This window comes from Empidonax traillii, unplaced genomic scaffold, assembly GCF_003031625.1.
Source record: "Empidonax traillii isolate 1590-97213 ecotype Southwest subspecies unplaced genomic scaffold, ASM303162v1 scaffold421:size509273, whole genome shotgun sequence".
Lineage (NCBI taxonomy): Eukaryota > Metazoa > Chordata > Aves > Passeriformes > Tyrannidae > Empidonax > Empidonax traillii.
This window is the reverse complement of record NW_020955614.1, coordinates 288059-314252: the sequence shown is the minus strand read 5'-3', so window position 1 is coordinate 314252 and position 26194 is coordinate 288059. Positions and strand designations below refer to the sequence as shown.

General features: G+C 38.1%; 1 protein-coding gene across 3 annotated transcripts in view; it reads right to left on the bottom strand.

The window, feature by feature from the left end:
* The window catches only part of FGD4 (FYVE, RhoGEF and PH domain containing 4), a 65262-nt gene that overhangs the window by 4563 nt on the left and 34505 nt on the right, over positions 1-26194 (bottom strand). For all 3 annotated transcript variants that reach the window (XM_027894223.1, XM_027894222.1, XM_027894224.1), the window contains exons 3-14: positions 24082-24253; positions 20500-20986; positions 14846-14935; positions 12628-12773; positions 8918-9074; positions 7677-7815; positions 6694-6752; positions 5922-6068; positions 3932-4104; positions 1435-1465; positions 1168-1263; positions 634-759 (exon numbers count right to left, since the gene is read on the bottom strand). In XM_027894223.1, coding sequence (XP_027750024.1) covers positions 634-759; positions 1168-1263; positions 1435-1465; positions 3932-4104; positions 5922-6068; positions 6694-6752; positions 7677-7815; positions 8918-9074; positions 12628-12773; positions 14846-14935; positions 20500-20986; positions 24082-24173 — 1743 coding nt within the window. In that variant the 5' untranslated portion in view covers positions 24174-24253. The remainder of the gene's footprint in view (positions 1-633; positions 760-1167; positions 1264-1434; positions 1466-3931; positions 4105-5921; positions 6069-6693; positions 6753-7676; positions 7816-8917; positions 9075-12627; positions 12774-14845; positions 14936-20499; positions 20987-24081; positions 24254-26194) is intronic.

Genomic DNA, 26194 nt, shown 5'->3' with positions numbered 1-26194 from the left:
CAGTTACACACTGAACACAGCTGGGAACAGCTCCAAGTTAACCCAGTGAATAACTGCAGGGTTTCATGGTCTTCTTGCAAAGAGGAGAGAAGATGTAGCAGAACGGAAAGCGAAGGCAGCCAGTGCTGCCAGAAATAATGCTGGATTATGCCAGCTTAATATGGTCTGGAAACTGTTCATGTTACTGGAGGCCACTCAAAACTAACAATACAGTATGTCCAGGGCTTGGGACATTTTACACAAACATGCATCTTCCACTGCTCCAAATGACTTCCAAATTTACCATGCCAGCTAAAGCAGACAGAGGGTCCTTTGTGGTATGCACAGCTGCTTCTTTCAGCTACAAGTGCAGCGACAAACTCCACAGCAATGGAACAGGCTGCCCAGAGAAGCTGTGGATGCCCCATCTCTGGAAGTGTTGAAGGCCAGGTTGGATGGGACTCTTGAGCAACCTGGTCTAGTAGAAGGTGTCCCTACCCATGGCAGGGGGGTTGGAATTTTAGATGATCTCTTTAAGATCCCTCCCAACCCAAGCCATTCTATGATGATAAGGAGCCATAGGAAGCCAAGCAGATGCTTGGAGACATTCCCAAGCCTGCTGACCAGCTACAGGCACTAGGGCTTCGCACTCACATGTCCACATGCTCTGCAGTGGTGCCTTCTCCTTGTCAGGGCATTAAATGGCTCCTTGCACTTCATGCACATGGTCACTTCATTGTCCCGTATCCACCTCGGTGCTCTCTTCCCAAGCTCAGCGTTCTGAAGTAGAGGCAGGAGGAGGTTAGAGAATAAAATAAAAAAAAAGGTAGCAAAATGTTGCACAGTACTTGGAACAGAGAAAATAATTATTCTCTTCCTCTGGAAAGGAAATGGCAAAACATAGTTCAAGATGCATTTTGAAATCTATAAAAGAAATAACAAAGGACCCAGTCAAAAATCACGATGCATCACTGAAAGGGTGCTCTGTTACGAGTTTCAAGAAAGAAAGAGGCTTGTTTATAGGATTTGGAAATATGAAGGAAAACAATTACCAACAAGATGACTACTCTCTAATTACTCTGCTATAAGAACAATGAGCTTGAAAACAAAGTTTCTGCCAAACTTTTTCCACTTATTGAAGAACAAAATGTGTACTAAGAAGGTTACAAAGGAATAACAGCAACTTACAGAAACCTCAACAGGCATGTCTTCATATTCTTTAGCAATAGCGTTTCTGAAAGTTTCATTCCTCTGCTGAAAAGCTTCAATAGTACTCTGAAGTGCCTAAGAGAACAGGGGAGAAATTCCTCAAACATGGTGAATTTAAAACAGACTCAGCATTCTGACCAGTTATCAATCAGTATAGGGGAGGTACAGACAGAAAATATGAATATTACTTTTTTGATTGCTTACGTGAAAAAATGTTTAGAAAATAAAAAATGGAGATGAATTTACCTTTATCCATTCTTCTTTATCTTGTTCAGAACTAAAAGAAATATTTGACACATTAGTCCAAGACTAGTTCAGGAAACATTAACTCACTATCAACAACTTCTTGCAAAAGCCAAGTAATTCTGAAGTAATTCTCAAGAATTTAAATTTAAAGAATACTAATTGTTAACTGTCCAACTTAAAAAAAACCAAATCAAACCAAACCAGAAGGCAAAATCATGATCTTAGGCTTCACAAATTTGCAACCACTAAAAAGTGACTTCAAGTAAAAAGTTAAATGCAAATTCATGTAAAAGTAGTAATAGTGTTTTCATTGTTAAACTTTTTTATGATTATTATTTTTTAAAACGGGATAGAGAGGAAAAGAAGACAATGCACAGCTTAAGTGTGTTTTTCTCCTTGTGTTTCATGAGTGATAAGTTCACACACTAATACACATTTCTTCCGTGTACCTCTTAAATCTCACTCCCTCCCCAAAGTGATTTCCTTAATGCTTTTTTGTTGTTGCTGTTGCAACAGTGACAGGAATTGCATCCAATTAAAGGAAACACGTTTTAATATTGTAAACCAAACAGCAGAAATGTCCCTTTTATGCATCAGATCAGATACAGATGACTTCACAGTAGTACAGATGAGATATACAGACAAGTTAAGAGATAAGAGAGGAAGCACATCCAACTCTAATCTTGTATGACAGCTTTGCCTTTAAATATATCAGCAGAACTTTGACATTCAAATATTTGGAAAGGCACCTTATATCACAAACAATAATACTATTAGAAATTAGCTAGTGTTAGTAAGAAAAAGTTTATCATCTGCAAACTTTATGTTAGAAACATAAGAATTAACACTTCAGTATATCTGGGTTTTCGAAAGTGGCCTCCTCCTTAGATACTGTTTAAAAACAGTAATTTAAAATGTAATGCAATAGTAGTCTGAAAAATAAATAGGAGGCTACTAATAAAGAATACAATACTCCGAGAGGAAAATAAACATTACAATACTGTTAATACAAGTTCACAAATTAAGGACATTAAGATACAGTGTACCTACAATACTCATACGTTAATAAAGATTATTTTAATATAATTGAGTAAGACCTTGTTTGGTACTTATTCCTTCACAATTTTGTACAGACTTAATGCCTTCCAATAATGATAAAGCAAAAGATGAAAATATGGGCTTCTCAGACCTAAAACAAACCAGTACAATAAACTCGCAATTACTGGTAATAGAGAAAAGTTAACAAAATAAACTTACTTCACTGTATAATTTTTTTCCAATTAAAACATGCTTTACAAACAGTACAGCAAGATGCCATCTTTCACCACTGAAATGAGTATATGGCATAAAAACTTGCAGAATACTTAGCAAGATATCATACAGCAGTTTACAATAGATGTGACTGATAGACAAAAACATGTCCCAGAAGTCTTGCAGACCTCAGTGGAAAGTTTTTTTCCTGTCATTTTTCAAAGTTTCCATTTAATTTCAAATTCAGTGACAGTGTAGGTAAATATTTATATGCTGTTATCTTTGCACATTCACTGCTGTAACTCTCATTAATTTTTAAAAGTTTGGTTTTGTCTTTGTTTTTGTTTTTTTCTTTCATAAAGGACAGTGGTTTGCAAGCTCATTGGCTAGCAAGCTATGGTTTGTCCCCGAATACAAGGTCCCAACACAGAACTGTATCCACCATGGACATCTTCCTGCTTATTTCATCTTCACCTCTCTGCAATGAAATCCTGACTGCTAGGAATAGGATCTTTAAGCAGGTCCAAAAGGAGAGGAGGAGCACCCAACTTTATTTGAAGTGGGGCAGTCTAGACAGAAAAGACTTAGTCTAGGCAATGCAAAAAGGTCATGGGAAGGTAACTCAGCAAGAGGAGGATACAAGCACTAATATGGAAAGCAGAAAAAGCACCCATCAGAAGAGTGTAATTGGAGAAAAAGGACACAAGAACTCAAAGCAGAACTTGCCTTCCAGAAGGAGGTTCACACCCGGGACTGAAGGAAAACAAGTAGACTGGAAATGGGCCTGAGGAACAGAGGAAAGTAGATGCCCATCTACTGCTGCAGAAAACTCTGTTCTGTGGAGATAAACTCACTGGAGTGGGGAGTTTACCTGCCCTGAGGTGAACACACTCATTTATACCAAGGTGGCTCAGGTTCCAGAGGCACCAATGCTTAACATATTCACTGTCCCAAAACACTTCAATGGGACAGACTGCCCTGGCACTGGATAGGTAAGCTGCTTTCAATTATCCAGCCAGTCCATTCACAGCTGTCTTAGGTATTTCTGTAAAGTAAGGCAACATCTTTGTAGATGCATCATCTACTCAGAGAGATTCTTGGACCGATAATTTATGATTTCTGGCAGGCTATTTTTAAAACAGTGACATTTTAATGACATCCATGGAACCTTTCTTCAAATCTATTTGTCCACTCTTTTGTGTGTAAATATTTAATCCTCAATAAACTAGCTAAAAAGACTGCTTACCTGGCCTGCAACTCCAGTGTTCGCTCTTTTCCAGACACTTGAAAAGTATGTGGATATTCTTCATTATGAGTTTCTATAATCTTCATACCATCTATGCCAACTCTGGTTCGAACTGAGAACTTTGATCCTACCAGGCTGAATTTGGGAACGCAGTAGAGCAACATATTGTTAAACTGGGGAAAAAATAAACGCACAGTTTTACCTTTAAAAAACCACAGATAAAGCCACAGTTTGGACACAGAGCTGGACAGTATTGCAAAGCTAGACTTGGTGGGTGAGGAAGCAGGCTCCTTCCTGATCAGTTGATGCATTAAGGCTTTGGTCTTCTCATGTAAGGCAACTTCTTTTTTCTTATTTGTTTAGAAGTAAGATTAAAGGACAGTTTCAGTGAATGTAAGAATAGTTGCTCTGTATATGCAGCAGTCTTCACAGCATTTATTATCAAGCTACACTCAGACTAGATATTATATACCAACGTAAACCTTTTCTAAACAAAACCCACATTCTTGTGCCTCAATGCTGCAAAATCTACTCTAAATTGCAGAATAAGAACTCTTTTCTTCCATATACACATTTATATTTATCCTGTACCAAAACCAGCTGGGTTTGTAGAAGTTGTAACTACTATTATTTGAGGACATTTTTTGCCTTTTATCAAAGACAGAAGTATATTTCTTAGAGTTTTTATTCCCTGAAACCCTCCATATCACAGGGGGAAAAAGAAAAAAAAGTACACGAGTAGGACAAAGATATATTCCTTTATTAAAAATTAGAACTTTAATAATGTTTAAATGTTTAAAGCCCCAGCCTGGAAGCAGAGTTATTAAATCAGATCTACAGTGTTTAATTTCCTCACATTTTTCTCAAAATTAATTATTAAAAAGAAAAACTCACTTCAGTTAAATCCTATTTCATAGAAATCCTGTCTAGCCTATTGCCTAGTCTGTATCACAGACACAGCCCATTAGAACTTGTCAGCTCTCATATGAAGAGAACATTATTTTAATCAGCTGTCTAGCTCCACTTGAGGTCTCCTTTTGTTTGAAGCACAGTTAAGCAGGAGTTGTGCCTCGATAACTCATTACTAGGCTTTATTAACCAGAGGACAGGCAATGCCAGAGGCCCACAAGCAAAAATGTATTAGCAATTTTTAATGCCTGGAAAGCAATTAACTACACCAAACCTTTTCCAAAGGAATTGCAAGGGAGTATGGCTGTAGCTTGTGAGTTCCAAGACAGGACACAGGCACCTGTCAAGAGGATGACCTGCCACTGTAACAAGCTCCCACAGGACCATGAGGCTTACTGGAACCTCAACACACAATCTATCAGGACTAAAATCCTAAGCTTTTACATTGCAGTTTAAAGAGAATGCCAAAGTTCTAGTGCTCTAGGAGCCACATTTATAATCAACAGCCACTTCAGTGTTTTTCTGGAGGGACCTGGGAGATACCAGGAGAACACCATGGAGCTGCAAGGACAGCATGTGCCAAGGAGTCAGCAGTAAATGAAGCTCACTGAGCACGAACCTGTTCAGCAGGTGGTCAACCTGAGATAATATTCTAAACCTGGCTGTGAACTGGCAAATGAGAGCTCTGAAACTGAGGGGACTGCAGTGGACACAGGAAAAGGAGTCTGGCAAGTGATTCATTTTACCCTCTGTGAACATTCACAGGCTGGATCCAGTGCAGCACCAATCTCCCAGCACTGGAGCAAGACAGGGTACCTCTGCAGCCATGGAGTGTACTCAGAAGAGCTTGTGTGGTGGGTGGTCAGTGACAGTAACCACCATCAGCTGAGTCTGCCTCCCAGCTTGACGGGCACAGCCCAACAGTCACCCCACGACCCTGGGCACCACAGGCCATGTGCTCTGCAGAGCAGCACACCCACCCTGGACATCAGCTAGAGAGGATTTCCCTTTCTCTTTAGCAGTTCTTTCAAGTCTAGAAAGGTATACAGCCACTCCTGCAAACACAGGCCACCGTACTTACTAGGAAAAGATACCGTTCTTGAGCAGACGTGTTGCGGGCAGCGAGTTTAAGGATCTGTCCTTCTTTTATCAGTTCATTTGAAGGGTTCACAATGTCCTCCTCTTCTCCCAGCATCTCATATATCTCTAGCAACTTCTTTAGATTCTCCTGTACAGTGAAAATACAGTTAAAAAACTTACTTAATTGAAAGCACAGATCTTTAAGCACATTTAAATTAAATGATAGGCACTTGCATAAGTCTGGAGAACGTTACTCCTTGAAAAACAAATATACCTGGTACACAGAGTCTGACTGATTAACTTAGTTGATAAAGTCAGATGTACTTTTAGATATGTTATATCCTTGGAAAGTTAAAAAATGCAGTTATACATACACTCTGCATTATTTCTTGCCCAACACTGCTCATATATTAATGAAGTACCTATCGTGCCCACCCAACAGGGTAGAGAAACAGTAGCTACTCTTTACAAACATTTGTCCTTGCGTCGATAGGAACAGACAAAACAAGGTTAGGAGTTCAGCACAGTATCAGTTATTTGAGCCAGGGGAGGAACTAAGTGTCCCATTTTCCACTTGAGGGAATTAAGTGCAATGCTAGATTTTGCCTATCATTCCCAGAAGCTGTATAAATACTTTAAGTAGAAGCAATCACTTTGACTCAGGAAACTAATTTTTGCCATTTTAGGGAAGGTTTGCAATTCACACTCCTAGCTTCACCAAATACTCAAATATAATATATTGAAAAGTGAAAAGGAAAACAAGGATCATTTACCATCTTTCTAATTGCACTATTCGAGTGACTTGCTGCAGTGGATATAATTTCCAGGGATTCTAGACAGAAGAAAAAGAAATAAGTATAACCAAAAAGCTGCGTTTTTACATATTTATATTTTACACAGGAAAAAGAAAAGGATGTTTGTCCTTTTTTATGTAAATGTTTGTCATTTTTATGTAAATTACAAAGTACAATAAATTTCTTAAGTTTTCCATTAAAAGAAAACAAGGTAAAGTGGAAAGCATAATAAAGTAAACTACCAAATAGAAATTATAATCTGTAAAGATCAGAAGAGAATTACTGCAGATTACTCTAGTGCTTCAGCACTCAGTCACATTTTTTTGTGACAAGAACAGTCACGGTCTCTCCCTTCTTTTCTCAAAGCAGTTCAGAATGTCAAACTGTATTTTTCATTGAAACAGCTCATCTTACAAGTGTTTACTGTAAGGGTACTAACAATGAAATATTGCAAAAATATATCTGGCAAGTGATTTTGAACAACCCATGGAAATATCTTGAACTGTTCTTGGGTAAATACAGAGAGCAAGAAAATTGAAAGTGGACTGTTCTTTTTCCCTGAAGAAGCTCAAAAATACAGTGAGGCTAACTTCGCTTTTTTTACAAATAACAGTTATACGTTCCAAATGTGCATAAAGCAAAGCAAAATGCCAACAAAACAAAACCAAAAAAAAAAAGAAAAGCCATCACAAGCCCTGATCATCTGTAAGCAAACAAATCAAAACCTGTACGCTATTCCAAAACTAAGGCAAAAATTCAGTGCCCCAGGAGAAGAATACTAAAGGTTTTATGGTTTTCACATTAACCTCAGTTCAGACAGACTTTTTTCGAAGAATCCTATGACTCGCTTGAAGAAATTGTATTATTTTTTTCACTTTATCTTTCCTAAAGACATCTTTAATTTACAGTATCCTCTTACTAATATCTTATTACAGCTCTTTTAATGGCCTGAAGATATTTACTTTCAGCATCTTTCCAGTCTAGAGAATCCTGAGGCAATTTCCTTAGGTAGTCCTTTAGAAGCATCTCGTAGCGTGGAATGCGTTGTACTGGTTCTAGCATGTGATGTTGCAATGTCAAATTTCCACACACTTTTTCCTTCTAAAAAATTGTAAACATATTTCAATGTAGCAGGCAAAAATGTTATTACGATATAGTAAAATAAAAGAGTTATGATTGATGAAACATAATGTATTTTGAAATATGCGTGACAGACCTACTGAAAGAAAATAGAACTACTTTACCAAACCAAATCATTAGAAAATCTTTCTTAAAAATAACTGTAAAAACTTCTCTAAGCATCCAGCAGTAAGTATACAACCCATAAATAGAAGTCTTACTAAAAAAAAATCTCCTAAACTATTTTAAATGAGGTTTGTAATAATACAGACAAAAATTACTTCTGAATTAATAAGAACAGTTCATGACCAAATATTAGAAGCAGCCACTTAAATGGGCTACAAAGATATATTTTACCTATCTGAGGAGGGAATGCTTTCATTTATAATGCAAACTCCCTCAGCAGTGCTTTAAGATTTATATTCATTTCCATAATCTTAGATATAATTAGCTTAGGGGGAAAAAAGATTACATTAAAATACATACAGTTTCCTTCCCTGGCTTACAATCACAAGACCCAACAGAACAGTAAAAGTTAAGTAGAAATGCTTTATCCTATTTCTGACTGCTCAATCTGCAGCAGAACACACACCTGCCAATTCACAGAGACACCCACAGGGAGCACTAGAGGGCACGAAACGAACCTCTCACAAGGTCGATGCCTTGCTGGACTCTCAAGCTTTCTTAACCTTTTGTGGCTCAGCATTAGTGTGAGCCAACACAATATTATGGATTCAGAGCAAGGATCTACAGTTGCACTGACAGGTCACTTTATCCTGAAACATTGTTTACTTGTGGGATCTACAACAAAATGCAGCATTTTTCAGTCTTCACACGTTTCTACCTTTATACTTTGCTTCTCTATTTTGCAGGAGAAAAGTCTGGATTTTTGTGGGTGGATTATGCACATATGAAGGAAGAAGGAGAAGAAACAGAAGGCAGTATGAAGCTGACAAAAACAACAACCCTTAATTCTAGGGCATTTGGTATTTAATTTTCTCTTAAATCCCTTTTTTCATCCACAAACCTGTATATTTTTATAAATGCTTGTATTGCTTGGAGATTTACATTTTTTCCCCATTACCTGAATGTCTTGAATAATGAATTTGAATTGAGGTGACCGTTCAGTCCATGTTTTCACCAATTCCATTGCATTATCAAAATTCTTCACATACTCTCCATACATCTTGAGGAAAGGAGCTAACTTTTGCAGAATATCTCCAATTCTAGGGGTGGTAGTCCTGCAAAGTAAGAGGGTGGAATCTCAGAGCAAACAGGAAAGAAAAAAAAGTACCACAAGGTTATAAAAAGTTTCAAGCATTTGATAGAGAATCCAACCTTCTGTTTGGGATCACCTCACATGGAGTTCCAAAGGAATCATTAAAACCGATCTGAATTAACACAGAAAGAGTGTTTGTGTCATCTTTGATGGTGTATAAGCATTATAGGTCATGTAGAGCACTAAAGAAAGAAAAGCTAGATATAATGAAAAACTTGGAAGATTTGATTTATAAAACATAGCCTAATTTATTTTATTTGCAGTTCCTTAAAATTATACACTCTTTTACTGACTTTACTTTAACCTCTAAAATATCTAACCTGTGGTTTTGTTTGAGGACTAAATCCATGCTGTACAGCTTCCCTTCTGTGCCTTATCTAAACATATATATTTACAATTTTTAAAAAGTATTATTTCTCTAAGACAACACGTGAAGTAGAGAGAATCTCTTGGATTCCAGTCTTTTGTGAGAACTTTCCCACGTTTTTCTCAATTCATGATGGCATCTTCAAATAAAACAGAACAGTAAAGCAACTGATGGAGAAGCTGAAAAGCTGCCCTCTCAATGCACACAAAGAATGTGGAGCAGCACACGTGCATCTCCAAGGACTACAACAGGAAACACATTTCATGTCTTGTTTTCAAGGACAGACTCAGAAACTCAGTATCTCTGGATTTCTCAAAGTCTGAAACCAATGTCGTTATTGTGGTCTAAAGTGAAGCAATCTACATTATTTTCACAGTCTACTCCAACGCACCAGTTCTCCAAAAAAAAAGTGTGCAGAAGAGAAAAGTTACTTGAATAGTGAATGTTGCAGAACTGTCAAAAAACTGGTCCAGCTCCAGCTGTCTCTGAGAGGGCAGAAAGTACCTACAGAAGACCTGGCAGAGGTCTGTCCTGCTGGGCCCGGCAATTAGGGGACAAGACAGGCAGGGAAGTTGGTCTCTGAAATCATCAAGGCTCTCCACCCTCAATTAGCTTCACACACTTATTCAACCACTCTACATGCAAGCACACAGATACACTTTCAAAGGAAAGGTAGCAATTTAAAACAAGCCCCCTTTGATTCTCCTCTGATTCACTGAACCATTTCCCTGGGTTGTCAATTTATGGCAATATAGCAATGTAATTTTAACTGAAAATAAAATACAAATCATGCTTATTCTGGCAGAACTGAAGGAAATATATTTCCAAAGGTCAACAGAAAAAGAAAAACCACCAAAAAAACACAGACCTTACTAGTCAAGGTTTGTAGCATCTCATTTCAAACTGGCTGCAAGAAAACTAAGCAAAACTCTGTAAAATCACACCACAACAAAGGTGACGACAGAACAACTGTTTCTTTTCCAACATAGAAATTAACAGATATCTAACAAAACTGAAAGTTGCAGTTTCAAAAGCAAAATAAATCATATGAGTAGATGATGTCTAATTGATGCAGATTCTGAAACTTTGTGTTGAGAGAATGAAATAATTTCTTCATCACCACCATTACCCCAAGAGGCTATCATGCTGTGTCCTTATATTCTTCCCAAGTATCTGGTTTTGGCCATTCTTGGGTACAAAAGATGTAAGATATTTTATCTAGCTATTTTGTTTGATAGTCTAGTGAAAGGTACCCCTGCCCACAGTAGTGGGGTTGGAACTAGATGATATTTAAGGTTGGTTCCAAGCCAAACCATTCAATGATTCTATGATATGGGATCACTGTGATGCTCTGTTATACTCTTTTCATGAGAAATATATTGCTACAAGGCTGTTTCCAGTGTTTTCAAGGCATATGTTGTACAAGAGAGATTCGGCTCCAACTGTTGCTCAACTCACTCAAAATGCAACTACCAGAGAATTCCATTTTTACCTGATAAGCTTAGATTCACACTGCCTTTTCTTCCAAAAAAGAATCTGCTTCTGATCTGCTTTCCCAGTTGCAAAACTACATATTTTTACTGTAAGTTTTCCAAACAAACCACAACTCAAGGGAAGTGTCAGAAATTTTTATCCAGCTATTTTTGTTGGAAGCTAAAGAATAATAGAAGCGCATAAACCTACCCAGAGAATATACTTAATTTTCTGTGTCTAGCGAGAGGAACTGCCAAGAAAAGACTGTATTTGGCAGAAGCTTTTGTGTCAGACAATTTCAGAGAGCGGCGATGGGGAGAGAAAGTTATCCCAGATTTTTCTTTCAGCAACGATCAGAAGAGGTTCTCTTCACCTGCACCCTTTTTTTTAACCCCTCCCAACAGCATAATGTTTCAACATCATTTAAGCTGTCTCAGTTACAGCACAAAGGTTGTTTTCAAGCAATGTGGAAAAGATAATATCCTTGTGAGGAGATTTATTAGCTTTGCACCAGTAGTTGAAGCTTATCTGCAAAAGCACTTTTCACCCTTTGAAGAGATATAATTATATACATTATATTAGTGAGCAATTTAGCATTTTGCCAATATGTAAAGTAGTGCAACCCATCCTCTGGGCTCCATAAAGTGTCTGGAGCAGAATTAGAAGATTATATCATGAATTTAATTTCAAATATATATATACAGCACTGGCATAACGTAGTGTAAGCTGTTTTTCAAACAACTAAACTCCAGTGCTCATGAACATGCACCCTATTATAATCCAGGCATTTGTATTTCCTATCAGAGTTTTTTAATTGATTAAAAGAAAAGGTTTGGCTTACCTCACACAGTCACTCTGAAAAGGAGCATAAGCTGTAAGCTTTCCTATATTTCACAATGACTGTATTTTATTTACTTTCTTGAATTATAGACTATACAGAGCCACCATGTGTTTGTGCATGGTAACTATTCTACTTTAAAGAATCATCATTTTAAAGGGGAATCATCTTAGAGAGTCAGAAGACATACAGTTGTTATCTAAAGCACCACTGTGTGGTCTGAGATTTTCATATATGTCACAAAAACGTATTATTTCCCTTTTTTAGTGTGTGTTTTTTGACAATAAAAGAGTTATATGAAAGTGTAACTAGAAATGATATATGAACAAACACTTGAAGTCCTCATAAAAAATTCTAGGTAAGATGGAATAAAGGAGCCAAACAGGTGCTGAGGTGAAACAACTGGATGAAACAATATTTGTAATTTCTTTTTAAATTTATCCCATTTTATTGCAGAAAGTATTAATGACAAAGGTTACTGTGATTCAATGTTAACATAAACCACATATGTATTATTTATTTCAACTTTGTATTCTGTACAATGAATTCACCAGGTAGCACATAATTTTAGTCTGAACCCCTAATTTAGCAAGGCATTTGATCATGAGTAATCTCACTGGCTTCAGTGAGATACATGTCCTTTATTTTGAGCAAATGATTCAAGTCCTCTGCTGAGTCAGATCCTGATAAAGAGTGGAAGAGCAGATGTTCTCCTACCCACAGGATTTCCTGGGCCTGGAGCACTTAATATGAAGGTACCTTCCCTACCTCAACCCTGCAATAGAGTTTCTACAGACATGGTTTTAGTAGCATATTAACCAGTGAATTGCCTCTTACCATTCTTGCATTCTTTTTTCAAGTTCTGGAAGTAAGAATTTACTGTGGAAGGCATTTATTGACGAAATATTAGAAAATATTTTATTAATCACTTCAGGTGGAAAAGAACCTCTGTTGGCTTCCTCGAGGAGTCTGGAATAGAACACCTGCAACACAGAAAAAGAGCCCCAAACCTATCAGCCTATTACATTTAATCAGTGGAAGACTACCTATCCACCCCTCCTGCTACAACTGAGGCAACATTAATATTTCAGTAATAGACAGGTAATGATGAACTCATTTATTGTCTTTCCTTCGCCAGAAGGGAAAAGCTTCTCCTCCCCTTACACACCACTTTCCTTCTTGTAAGCCAGGAGAGCACTGCAGGCAGAGCAGACATAAGGGAAGCCAAACTGAAGCAGTACCATTTTGGATCAACTCCAGACATCCTGTCTGTTTTAACAGCTAGATCATCTCAGCTTTCCCAGTCTTCTAGTCACATTTTCCATTCTGCCTTTCTTTTCAGTCATCGTGATGTCTGATCATGATGTTTGATAACTTTCTTTGTATGCTGTGTCCCCTTATCCTTTTGAAATCAAGGCAGTTGACTGACTATGAGTGGTCCCCACACAGTATTTAGAGCACAGAAGGAGCCCAGTTCTATATACTCTGTTACAGTTTCTTTTAAAAAAAACCATATATTCTTTCCCCATCAGTGGGCTCTGCCTGACTAGGTGAAGCTACAAAACAGCTGGAGACTTGTGCATCTGTTAATATGCACATCAAAAAAAAAGTATGAGAGCTATTGTCCCTCTGCCTCCCTCTCCTATGCTTGAACAGACTGCATCTCCCTAGAAAGGGCTTCAGAAGTTTGGGTAAGGACTTGCAAAAGAGTCTGAAGGCAGGAACTTTGATCATCCCAACTGAGACAGCAGTCTTAAAAGGAAAAAGCCATACACTTCCACATATACCTTTAAATATGTTCAGTTTGCTGCAACTCTGAGAGGAAAGGTTTTTGGAGAGGAAAGAAAAAGGAAATTTTGACAAGCTACTTTGAAGACCATAAAGATTACACAACTTTTTTACCAAATTTAGAACTGTAACAGTCCCTTCCTACTCTTCTGCTTTTCTCTCATTAGCAACAGTTGAGCAGCTGTGTTTGAAATTCATTTTTCAGAACTCCATCCAGATAATATTTGGAAAACAGGCATAGGAGTAATGCACTTATGAAGGCATCAAGGGAAATAACTGAACACTACCCATCAGAAAAATCTCTGAACAAAGTAAACTTTATTCCTTTTTATTTTTAGACTTCTCTAAATCAAAGATTTTTTTTTCCCGCAATACTTTGGCTTTTAAAAGTTACCATATATCCATCAAAATGTGGATCTGCTACGTAAATTCACTTTCATGAGGACAATTACTTAGATCCCTAAGAAGCCTGAACAATTATTGTACCAGTTGAGTCTTATTTGCTTTTCATGATTTGCTTGTCCAAGTCTTATGCACTGGACCTGAGAAATTTAAGCAGTGGTTTCTGCAAAAAATATCATGGAGTAAGGAAATGCAAAGCTAGAGGTACCCAGGTAAAAAGTTTATGTGTTACATGAATAATGAAACAAGACTTGGGAAGAAAAATACTCAAGAACTACAGACTTTGGCATTTAAGAAATATCAGTTGGATTCTACAAAGCGTAAGAGTTCAACTCTTCCCTTGCAGGAAGAGTAATTTCTGTTCATTCAGTATGACTTAGTCTAAACATACAGTAGAAAAAGAGAGGATATACCATTTGGAATGATCAACTACTTAGGTTCTTCAGCGCTAAGGAAAAATTCTGATAGGGTGGTTCAAATTAGAAGGATTTAGTAATCTTCCAGTGAGTGGGGGATTTCAGCATTATAAAATTATACTCTTTTCCAATTCACCATAAGCCAAGACATGGTTATCAATCTTCTTTTTGGAAGGGCTACCAGCATGTAATACTATTGCTTACAGTGACATCTACACACAGAGAATATTTGGTATTAATATCCAGAAAATTCTAATACTTTTTAAAAATGTAGCGTTCTTAAAATAGAAGCATAGGCAAAGTCGTGTGGCAAGACCAAATAACTGACTGGAAAATCAGCAAAACGTGAAAGACATACCACATCTTACATAATTTATATCCACACTTAGGCATAGCCATCTGGGTGAATTTAAGGCAACACAATAAAAGCAAATTCAAGAGAAATGTACCCCATCTAGGAGGTCAAGTCGGCTCACGTAGGCTTTTTCTGTTTGCAGAAGTTCATTGGCAATTTTGTGACGTTTCTGGTCATCTGTCTCCTGGAAGAAAATCAGAGCAGCTCTTGTGGATACGTAAGGAAAACATAATTTAATACAAAAAAAAATATAAAAACTGAAAAGACTTACGATTACCTTACAGCCCAAAAAGCAATTGAAATCCAAGTTTCACATTTAGTTGTGAAGTAGACACCAATTTTGAAAAACACAAACTTTCCAGCAGTTTAATCAACAAATACAAAAGTCAGAGAATGATAAAAATCAATCAAATCGTGGAGCAAAATTCAAAGCCTAAAACATTTAGTATTTCCCAGTTTGTACAGGGATCTTTGCCAAAGCACCAACTCCCTACTTAACAGATCAGCTCATATCCTGGTAATCGAGTACCACTGACCTTTCAGAGCTGGAAGAACTGATTTGCAGAGTAAGAGGAAACAGATGGGAGTACTCAGTGTTCGCCCCCACCCCCATTTCAAAAGTTGTTTGAACTGCATGTTCTTTGCACAACAAAATTACTGAAAAATACCGTACAGAATGTTTTATGTTCATCAATACACTCATGGCTGAATAAGTGTTGACTGCAATTAGAGGGCTCCTTCATTAAGCCTTTACAGAAGCCATTTTAACATCTTAGTGGAAGACTTCATTTTAAAGCCTTTTATTCCACAAAATATATTTCTGATTCTTTCGCCGAACAGAAACTTAAAACATCCATTCAAATTTCAACATGAAACTAAATACGTTAGAATGTATAATTATAAGTTGCTAGGCAAAATTACTTCAAAACAAACAGTGAAAGCACAGCCTTCTACAATATTAAAACATTAGGGAAATGCCTCAAGCTTGCAAGTGTCAGATTCAACAAAATTACACTTCCACTACAAGATTCTTTCTCCAGACCCAGTGCTAGTCTGTTCACATCTAATGATGCCCACATTTTTCCTAAGTAAATGGCAGTCTTATCACAGTGCTTTTGGGAAAGTGGTGGTTTCCAGGCAAACCAGAAAAAGTGTCCATTAGAAAATTAGAAGAGAGCTTGAAAGAGTGATTTCTGATTTCAAACTGCACACTGCTTTTCACAAGAGTGTGATAAACATTTGCAAGTACATTGATAAAAGATGGTTTGCGGTATACTGAATATTAAAGCACAATCTTACATATCAGGGACTCCAGTGGCTATTTTTCTCTTTTCAGTATTCTTTAAGTATTCCAAATTTCAACACAGTTCAGTTCTAATCTGCAGTGCTAATGGTCACACTGCTACACGGCAAACCTCCTCCCTAAATACAGGCTTTCAGTAGTGACTTCAAAGCTGTTCATTAAATCTGTTTAAATCAGCATAGCAACCACAGTAACCTACAGAACTGTGTTTTAAGTGCTGTCAAGAGACATTGCAGGGAGCTGGAGGATTAGCTATTACAGCTGCAGCTTGCTGTTTAGTGCAGCCCTTTACAAAGGATCTCACTTGTGGAGTTGAGGCTACTGGTTCCTCTGCAATTTAATTTTCTTTTTCTCACCCCAGAACCCCATGTCTCCCTAAGCAACTCCCAGAGTTTTCAGAAGATTACTTCTAACTAAAAGAGAGAAAATCATACATAACAGACACAAAAATACCACATAAAATCAGTTGACCCCAGCTTTCCAGTCCTCTCAGTATCCACCTTACACATCTTCCTAATTCTTGAACCTCAGCCTCCTTTCTACAATTGCACTACCTGGCACAGGGATCTTCTATGTGGGGAAAAATGCACACCATGGATGAGTTATCTTTTAATCACAGAACAAAACCACCCACCTACAGGGTTAGATCAGTGCAAAAAATATCACAAAACTGTACTGCTTTTCTTTTAGGAAGTTCTCAGGGTGGGGGGTGGAAAGGCAACTTCTCAATTATTTCAGGGAACATTTCAAACTTCTGTGACAATCTGTAACACATGGCAACTCAACATACAAAACCAAGCAGAAATGTGTGCTGTACAGAGGTACATGATTTCAAATGCTGATGTCAGAAGCATAAAATAGCAACAGGTGCATCAGGGGGAACTGCAAACTTGCACCTCTATACAGATGCTTACAGTAAATATTTCAGCTGGGTCTAGTTAGATATTCTTTAGTACAAAGCTGCACATCAGAATCATTGCATTACTGTGGATGCTTAAGAAATGAAAAAAAGTAATTTTTAACTCTGAAATAAAGAAGAGGTATGAAAAGTGCTGCTGGAAGTATGAACTTTTTGTTCTCATTTCCTAAAATTGTTCTTCAACTGTCCTGAACTTGAAAAAAAAAAACGTTGCTGATTTAAAACAGCTTTTAAGTAAGCCTAAATTCCAATTTAGCCATAACTTAACATTCAAACCAAAAAGGAGCCATCTTCTGCCAAGAAAACTATACCTGTCATCATGACAGTGATGCTGTATATGATTCACTCTTATTCAGGCACAGACCTTGCCCCAAGGGCTTTGATGGACTATGTTAAGCAACACAGACAGGGTGAGAGATGTAGAGTGTATGTACAAATATAATTTAATTTACACTGTGCTTGTTTCTTGCTTGCTTCTTGCATAGTAACCAAGAAAGCAGTAAAGATCTTGGTGTCCCTAAAGAAGCACCTATTCACAAAAAGATTTATGCCTTTATATTGGGCATTAAAGATATGGAACTTTGTCCACATCACTGTTGCTAAAGGAGACCCAAAAAATTGTAGAATCAAGAAGTTGGTAGAACCTCTCACGTGTTTTAATAGTAAAACATTTCTTGGCAGAAAGTTAACTTTGCAAGAAAAATTTCACCCTATTTAAATCAAAACTTCACCTGACATTTAGAAATACAGGATCTCCACCCAGTTTTGCATCCAAAACATCAGAGCCCCCAACACTGTCATTAAAAGAAGACATCACACAAGGACTTTGTTAAGGATGCACAGTGGTTTCTTTTCCATCTGTGGCATGCAAGCAGTCTATATGCCTATTGCCTACCAGTCTCACAACAAACACTGAAACATTTGTCCTCTTGTCTTCAGTTAGCACTGGCAGCAGATTCCCGCAAGTTGTTATTCAGGAAGTTAATTGATTGGGATGTTCTTGTACTATTCAGCCTCCGCAGTTAAGATAAATCAAATTGTATGACAGGAGGTGTTTCTGCTGCAAGGCAGGAAACTTTTCACTTTTAATTGTCTTTTTGCTTGTTATACTTCTGTTTCATTACTTGCAAGCTAATTCAACAAATAAGAGAAAGCATACTCTACTCTGCCTTGTTTGGGAAGGCATTTCAGGTCACTGTCAACTTTACTGAGTCTTGCTTAACTTTTCCAGAACCTTCAATAATCTGTCTTTAGTCAGATCTACAGTGATAAAAGGGAGGGAAACAATGGTAAGAACAACACTATTTCAAAATAAGTCTTCTTTTCCAAGTCCAAAAAGCAATCTCTGCTCTGCTTTTGAGCCATTTCCCAATTTAATTCACCCCTTCCAGCAGTGGACTTAAGATTACTTCTGCTGTACACATACATATTTACAAAGAGAGAGCACCACTCTCTTCTCTTCCCTGAATTAAGAAATATGGCATGCAAGAGACAAGATACTTTGCATCAGTACCAAAATACATATATCAGATGCATAATCTAAAGTTTGACTATGACTCACGTGCATCTGCTCCTTTTGCTTTTACCCAATTGGACCTACACTTTCTTAATTAAAAAAGGCAGAAGACGTCTGTTAGCCTGTGCAGTGCAACTTCAACTGGACTGCATCCCAGTTTTAATATTCCATAATGACTAAGTGGGTGCTTAGCAAAATCACAGATTGTCTAATGCTCTTACTTCTTACCAATGCCTGCTTGGATGCAGAAAGAACTTAATGCTCCACCAGAAGTCCATTGCTTATCACCCTTTCCCTATTCCAGACAGCATGGATGCAGCTACTTAGACCACCACAGGGCTGATTTCCATCTATTGGCTGCATTAATCCAAACTAAATCAGTGTTTGATTCTGTAGAGGGTGGCCCCTGGATCGTTCTGTGGCAGACAGGCTTCTTAACCTCACTAGACTAAAGGGGATGTCCTTGTTCCACAACTGAGCTGGCATTTCAGGAAGTGCTGTTGTGACCCAGCTCAGTTATACAGATTCAGTTCTACACCACTGCAGACTCAAAAGTCATCCTGCATGGGTTTGGCTTGTTCTGGTTTTTTTACCCTTCAAGCACCAGTGAACAATACATCTAGTAACAGTCACATTGCACCTACAAGTTGACTCCGTCAATATAAGACAGATCACGTGTGGTTCCAGCAGCTCAAAGACAGATTTTAATGAGATTGCTGCCATTAGCATTTGCCCTGTTCCTTCCTTAACTTTACAACAGAACTGCTTCTCATTTCAGCTTTTTCCTGAAAATGCTGCCAGCACCTTACTGCATGACTTGGATTCAACTTTACAGTGTTGCCGAATGAGAATTCAGCACTTTCTAGGCCCAGAGAAGGAAACAGGCATTACCCAACAGGAGACAGAAACATAATGAGAGGTGTGGCAGGCTAAAGGTGCCTTGGATCACAACCAGGCTTATGCTAAGATGGGAATCACAGCGATCATTCATTACAGGAAAAAAACAACCTCTAAAACAAACAAGAAAACCCGCACAACCCAGCACTTTCTTGTCATTGCCAAGGATATTTCATCCTATAATGTATGAGAATTTGAGATCCACCTTTCCCACTCACAGAATTTTCCTTCAAGCATGCATGTATGTGACCCCTAGCTAAGCAGACTCAAGGGCTTGGAGTTGTCTGTAGCTAACTGATGCAGGTGTACTCCTGACAGCAGTGAGGAGCTTTATCAGCACACAGCTGTTTGGCTTTGTGGTGAAGAGGAAGACCAGGAGGGACTGCCAAGCTGCCCCTGCCATGAGTCACGCAGGGCACAGCTGGACCAGAGATGTCAATCACATTCACTGCTTCGGTACAAGAAGGAAAACCGCATAAGCAAACTTTTACAAGTGGAAATATGCACCATTTTTCAGCAGTTAATTTCCCAAGACAGATTTTCTTTCACCTACTTACTTCTCTTAAGTATTTAAAACCTTCCTTACAAGAAGGTTCAAATTCACCAGATATAAGTTCTCCTTGCTATATATTTAGTATACTCTGAACATTCCATCTAGCTGATAGCTAGCAGACTGCCACTGCCTTTCCAGCTTTGACTTGACAACTACATCCAAATTATGGATTCAAACAACAGTCCTGCCTGAAGCTCTGTCATTGCAGTTTACTACGTGTGAAATTTTATTTTATATACACCATTAACATGTGTCCTCATAGTCTGGCACAGCTGAAGCATAGTGCCAAATACGTCCACATATTTCACTTTCACCTGTTTTTTAAACCTCAGATAGCTAATGGGGAAAGAGCAAAGGGCAAAAGGGGGAGAGCAAAGGAGGGCAGGAGGTGGGAAGATGCAAGCAAAAGTTTTTTTCCCAGCTTTATTTTCAGAGGAAAAATAACCAAAAGAGTTTCGACTTTCTGACCTGCTCTTGAAAGCCTGTTTTTGTGAATAAAAACCAAGAGAAAATACACAAAGCAGTAATATATCAGGAATGAAACAATTTCTCTTTTTTACCTTTGTTTCTACAGGTTGATCTTGTTTACTGATTTCCTCAGTTGGTTCTTCCTTCACATCAGTACTAATTTCTGGAGTTTCACTTTCGGGTGGGAGCAGCGTATCGCTGCTTGGAGTCCTGCTGCAGCTGTTAAGCATCTGCTCTTCACAGGTAGTCATACTTTGCAATGACTCCCTGCAAGTACTTTCTCCTTCCCCATTTATCAAGCTGCTGTCAATGACTTCATCTGGAACTGGAGTGGACACAGCAGAGCCATGATCTGATAATCTCTTGTCCTCATCTTCCGCTTGATCTTGTGCTACTACTCCGTTGGCTGTGTGTAGCTGTGCAACCTGAGTTTTGTCAGTATTATTGTTTCCCTGTTTTTGTAGTGAGTGCTGGGAGGGGAGTTTGGGCTGAGGTGATGGTGTTGACCCATATCTTCCTTGAGATTTAGTAAGGTGGAGAACAGAGGAATCTTTCTTCAACTCACTAGGATTCAACAAGCTAAAAACACCAAACAAACAAAACATCGATGAGAGAAGAGTTAAACATGGACTTATAAAACATCATGGTATGGTGAGTAGCAGAGTTGCACCATACAACCAATTCCTCCCAAACTATTTTTTTTCCTGTGTTAATATCAGGAAGTTCAGGCCACTGAGACCTGGAATGCACTGAACCACATACAAACATGCATCTCTTACTGGAAACCCAGAGTGCCATCCATACTGCTCCACTGCATCCTCATCTGTCTTGAATCTCATCTGTAGGGGAGATTTAGATGGGAAATTAAGAAAAATTTCTCCATTGAAAATGTTGTCAGGCATTGGAACAAGCTGCCCAGGGAAGTCTTTGAGTCACTATCCCTGCAGGTATTTAAAAGGCATGTAAATGTGGCACTTGAGGATGTGGTTTAGTGGTGGGCTTGGCACTGCTGGGTTAACAGTTGGATTCTATGATCTTTTGCAACCTGTCTCTATTATTAGCTCCATGTAACAGACAAGGAAATCAAGAAACTGATAGATGGAGCATCTTGCCCAAAGTGTCCCAGAAATTACTGGCGGAAATGGAGCAAGACTCGTGGTCTCCTAAGTCCCAAGTGACTTAAAGTAACAAGTAGCCTATTCTCTAACTACCCTTTAATTAAAAAAATGATTTAAACATGTCCAAGAGCATTTAGCATCCCTTTCCTTAGTTCAGCAGATTACAGAAGGAGCTTTAAATTTTTATTCCATCTCTTCCCCTGTTTCCTTATTTAGCAGTGTCCTTCCATCATGCTGCATCTTTTCTGAAGGTCTTTTTCCTCCATACTTTATCTCTACTTTAAACATATTATCCTTTGTTCATACCTTTTATTCTCCCTTTCTGTTTTACTTTTTGAGATTTTCATTTTTAGGCCAATATAAATTCTACTCTGCTCTGTAAAAGCATTTGGACTCATTATTATTCAGGAAAAAAAGCATTATTGGAACCTGAAGTACATTTAACAAGCCACATTCAACTTGCTATAAAAGTATCATAACTGTCCTTTAACACATTGTTCCCTGGACCTCCATCTTTTGGAAAAATGATAAGTGCTTACAAACTGTATGTTTACTCCTTATTTATAGGGGAGTTTACACAAATATTGCAAACACATTCTGCAGTCTGACACACAGAGCTCCAAGAAACACATTAGCTCTACCTTCTTCCATCATATAAAAAAAAATTAAATCAGTTTTTCTTTAGTTGTGTAAAGATTATACCTTTTTTTTTAACCAGTAAGCTTAACTGTAGGATAAAATTAATGTACATTTTTCAATTGCCTTCACAGAGCAAAGAGGTTTAATTAACTTTCTGCCATGCCTACATGTTTGTGGGCTGTACAGACTAATGAAAATACGTTATCATAATTGAGAATCACAGTTTGTAGTTCATGAATATGCTACCTAGCCATTTCAAGACCACTAATTAAAACCGAAGTTCCAACTTCACAGAAAATACATTGTGTGAATTGAGTTCATTCAAAAAACAGGGATTGCCTCCACTGTCAAAGCAGGATATTCCAGAACTTAGCATTCTAATTATGGAAGTTTCTCATAAGCAGAGATCATAGACTTGAGGAGAATTTAGTCACTGGACAGATATTACTGGGTGTAAGCAACTCAACTTCCCATTGTCCACAAAATGTCCCTACTTTTAAATGTCTGTGGACAAGAAAGGTTTCCTTCCCTTCTTTATAGTTTCCTTTGATTGCATAATATTGAAAAAGTTCCTTTACAATACACCAGGCATTTCTAGCAGGAAGCAATGCAGGGCTCAGTGGTGTAGGACACAATGTACCTGAGGAGTTTCCTTTCAGAAAGGATAAAATTGTTTTTTCTAAGAATACCAAACTGTTTAAAAAATTTGGAGGAAGACTAGGAAACAAAGTTGGTAACAGGGTTAGAGACTTGTGCTATAAGAATTCACAGGACTTTCAGTGCTGCAGTAATCTCTTTTTCCCATCTTTAAGCTCCTGCCTCGACCAAGTGTGAATAAGTCTCTGCCTAGTGACAGAAGTTTCTTGCAGATGAAGCTCTGAAATTATTTCTATTCCAATGGACAAAGATACTTTTACAATGCTCAGCTGCTTCCATGTAAAGGATTAAATTTCACCCATCTTGAGGGGAAATTCTTTCAATGAAAGTCTTAATAGTCTGGCTCCTCAGAAGCTCATGCTCTTGTTGTACATCATGCATTCATTCTTGAAGGGAACATCCCTTCAGAACACCAGTATCCCAAGGAAAAATGAGAAAACCACATCCAAAACTTGCAGCGCTGAACTGGCACTGGACTGTTTCTTGAGCTGTTCCTCTGTCATGGGCTTTCTGGAAAGTTGCTCTCTTTACACAGAGCAGATTCCTTTCAAGCCTTCTTTTTTCAGAGTTTTTAATACATCCTATTAAAGATGTATCACGTAGATCCAATTAAAGACACACACTTTAAGTAACACTATTTTGTGAAAGCATTGTCCACTGAGGTTCATCTTTCCCACAGTTCCAAATGTTTCCCGTAAAATGCAGTATCAAAACTCCAGAACACTGAGCTATGCCAAAATCACCAAGTACTACAAAGGAAACCATTTAGAGAATGTATGTCATATCAATACAAATAACTCGTAGACTTCACCCTCTACACATGAATGGTTAAAACAGTGTAAAATGAAAATCAAGATTTCAGGTTTTTCAATTTGCTTATAAAAGTTTTTTTTTTCCTGCAAAACCAGAAGAATTTAATGTTAACTGCAATGTTTTGCACTTAACCTAGCACTTATTTCAAATCCCTACCATTTTCCAGGATGCTTTGAAAACACTACAAGTTTGTTTGTTTCCTTGTTTTGGGGGTTTTTTTTAAAGAAAAATTAAGGCTAGCACCTCATGAATGAGCACATGCTGTATAGGCCAAATATACAATTGGCTCTCACGATTTCAAAACACGTGCAGTTTTGCCACCAAGTCCTCTGGCAGGGATGGGTGTGAGCACTACTGTGGTACCAATGTTCTTCCTCACAGGTTCAAGTTCCAACAATCCATATACAACAAGCAGAGTTACAAGCCAACTGAAGTTCTCTTACGTACCTGCCTCCCTCAAAGCGATGGATGAGATCCGACACTTTACTGGACTTCTCCTTTGCAACACCGGAAACAGCAGCGGGCGTCTCTTCCTCCATTCTTGGTTTGTGATTTGCTAAAGCTTTATGCCTGGGGGTTTGGTATGTTGCCTTCTGCAGATGAATTGGCTTTGGAGGCACTGCAAACAACAACAACAATCAGTCAGTCACTCATGTTTCTCTGAGCTGCCAGAATGCAGAATCATAGAATGGTTTGGGCTGGAAGGGACCTTAAAGATCATCTAGTTCCAAACCCCCTGCCATGGGCAGGAACACCTTCTATGATGCCAGGTTACTCTCACATATGAGACTTTTGCATAAGAACCTACTGCAGTAATGAAAAAGAGATGCTCAGGCTTTAATTAACCTTAGAGCTGCGATACAGGGACTTCATATAGCCCTTTATGCACTGTTTGGTATAGGGGATCTTATTACATTTCCTGACTAAAAGCTGAACCATATGCTACTTTGACAAGCTAGAAAACTAGGGAGTTTTATAGTTTGTTTGGTTTTATAGTATACTGTAGTAAATACATAAGTGGTCTCCATAAATGCAGGCTTTATAATAGAAAAGAAGTGAACACAAAGGATCTAACTGTACTGTGAAGCTCAAGACAGAGATTTAAATTGCTGCCCCAAAATTCTGGTGCTCTCATTCTTTACCTTATCCCTTGTGACCTCAGTAATAATTGTCAATGGAAAAGGTATTTGCCTTCAGCTTTAAACTTCCTTTACTCACTGAACCTTTGTCTAATTATACTGCTGAAAACCTTCCCCCCTGAAAATACTTTTTATTTGTCTTGCTTTTCCCTCATCCCTTCCGTAAGTCCTTCTAATTAGATTGTTAATGATCAGCTACTGTTTAATACAGCAGTGACTAGAGCACAAAAGACAAGGTGACACATAAAGCAACTAAAGTCACATGTCCTAAAGATCTTTAAATTAACTTTTATCCCTTTAAGCAACTATGCAGCATTTGTGGGCAGCAAAAGCACATCCCAGATGGGGCCCAAATGTGTTCCACTGTCGCAGTAATGCATGTCCAGCTGCATCAAAAAGAGAGACTTAACAGAAAGGTCCTTAATTCCCAAGAACACAACTCTGTTCAATCCCACACATATTTCCAAAACATATTGTGGGGAAAGCAAAACCATTTGATATGGCATTGAAAAAAGATTTATTAAAAGGTAGGCATAAATTGGCAAGAGTAGGTAATGCCCTGCCAGAGGAGCCAGTGGCCCCAGAGGCTTGGCTGCTACTCCACAGACACCCCATCCAGCATGTCACAGGCACTGGCCCTCCAGCAACTACAAAGACCTGCCAGGGAGCAACCCTGAAGGGAAAGAGGACAGGAATTGTCATTAGGAATCACATGCCATTCTCATGGTAGGAAAAAAAAAAAAAAAAAGCATTAGTACAGGGTACACAATAGATGGATGTGAAAAAGCCATGTTCTTCGCATCACTGACTCTAGAATAGCTTACTAACTCATCCTGGAAAATCCATGCACCACAGGAATGAGCTTACATCTCATCAACTGACAATTGAAAGGGGTGTTGTAAAAATTCTTGCAAATATACTAATCATAGACTATGATAATCAAGTGTTTCTACAGTTTGGGGGCAATTTTACATCTCTACCTTACGTTAAATTTATGGGAGGTAATATTTGTGTTTCCAATAACCTAATTGCACTTAAGTTGGATTGCAGTGATTGCTGCAATCTGAAAAATATCATGAGAGACTCTATAAAGAAATGAATTTACCACAAAAAGCTTTAGACTTCAATCATATCAACTACAAATGCTAATAAATGAAATGATCACAGAACACAATTACTGTAGATCAGATGCTTTTGCTGTGCCTATGTGCACACTTGGTTCTTGGAAGCTTTATATATATTAACACAAGCAAGAAAAGCAAGTTTGGAGAGGATGCAGTACAGAAAGATGACTCAGTCACTTTTGAAATAGTTACAATGCAACCCTGAAACAAACAGGCTATTAAATTGTGTAACTGCTTCAGGATCTGTAGTAACTGAAGTCCCTCCTGAGAAGCCGCATGCAGTTGCTCAGCTGCAGC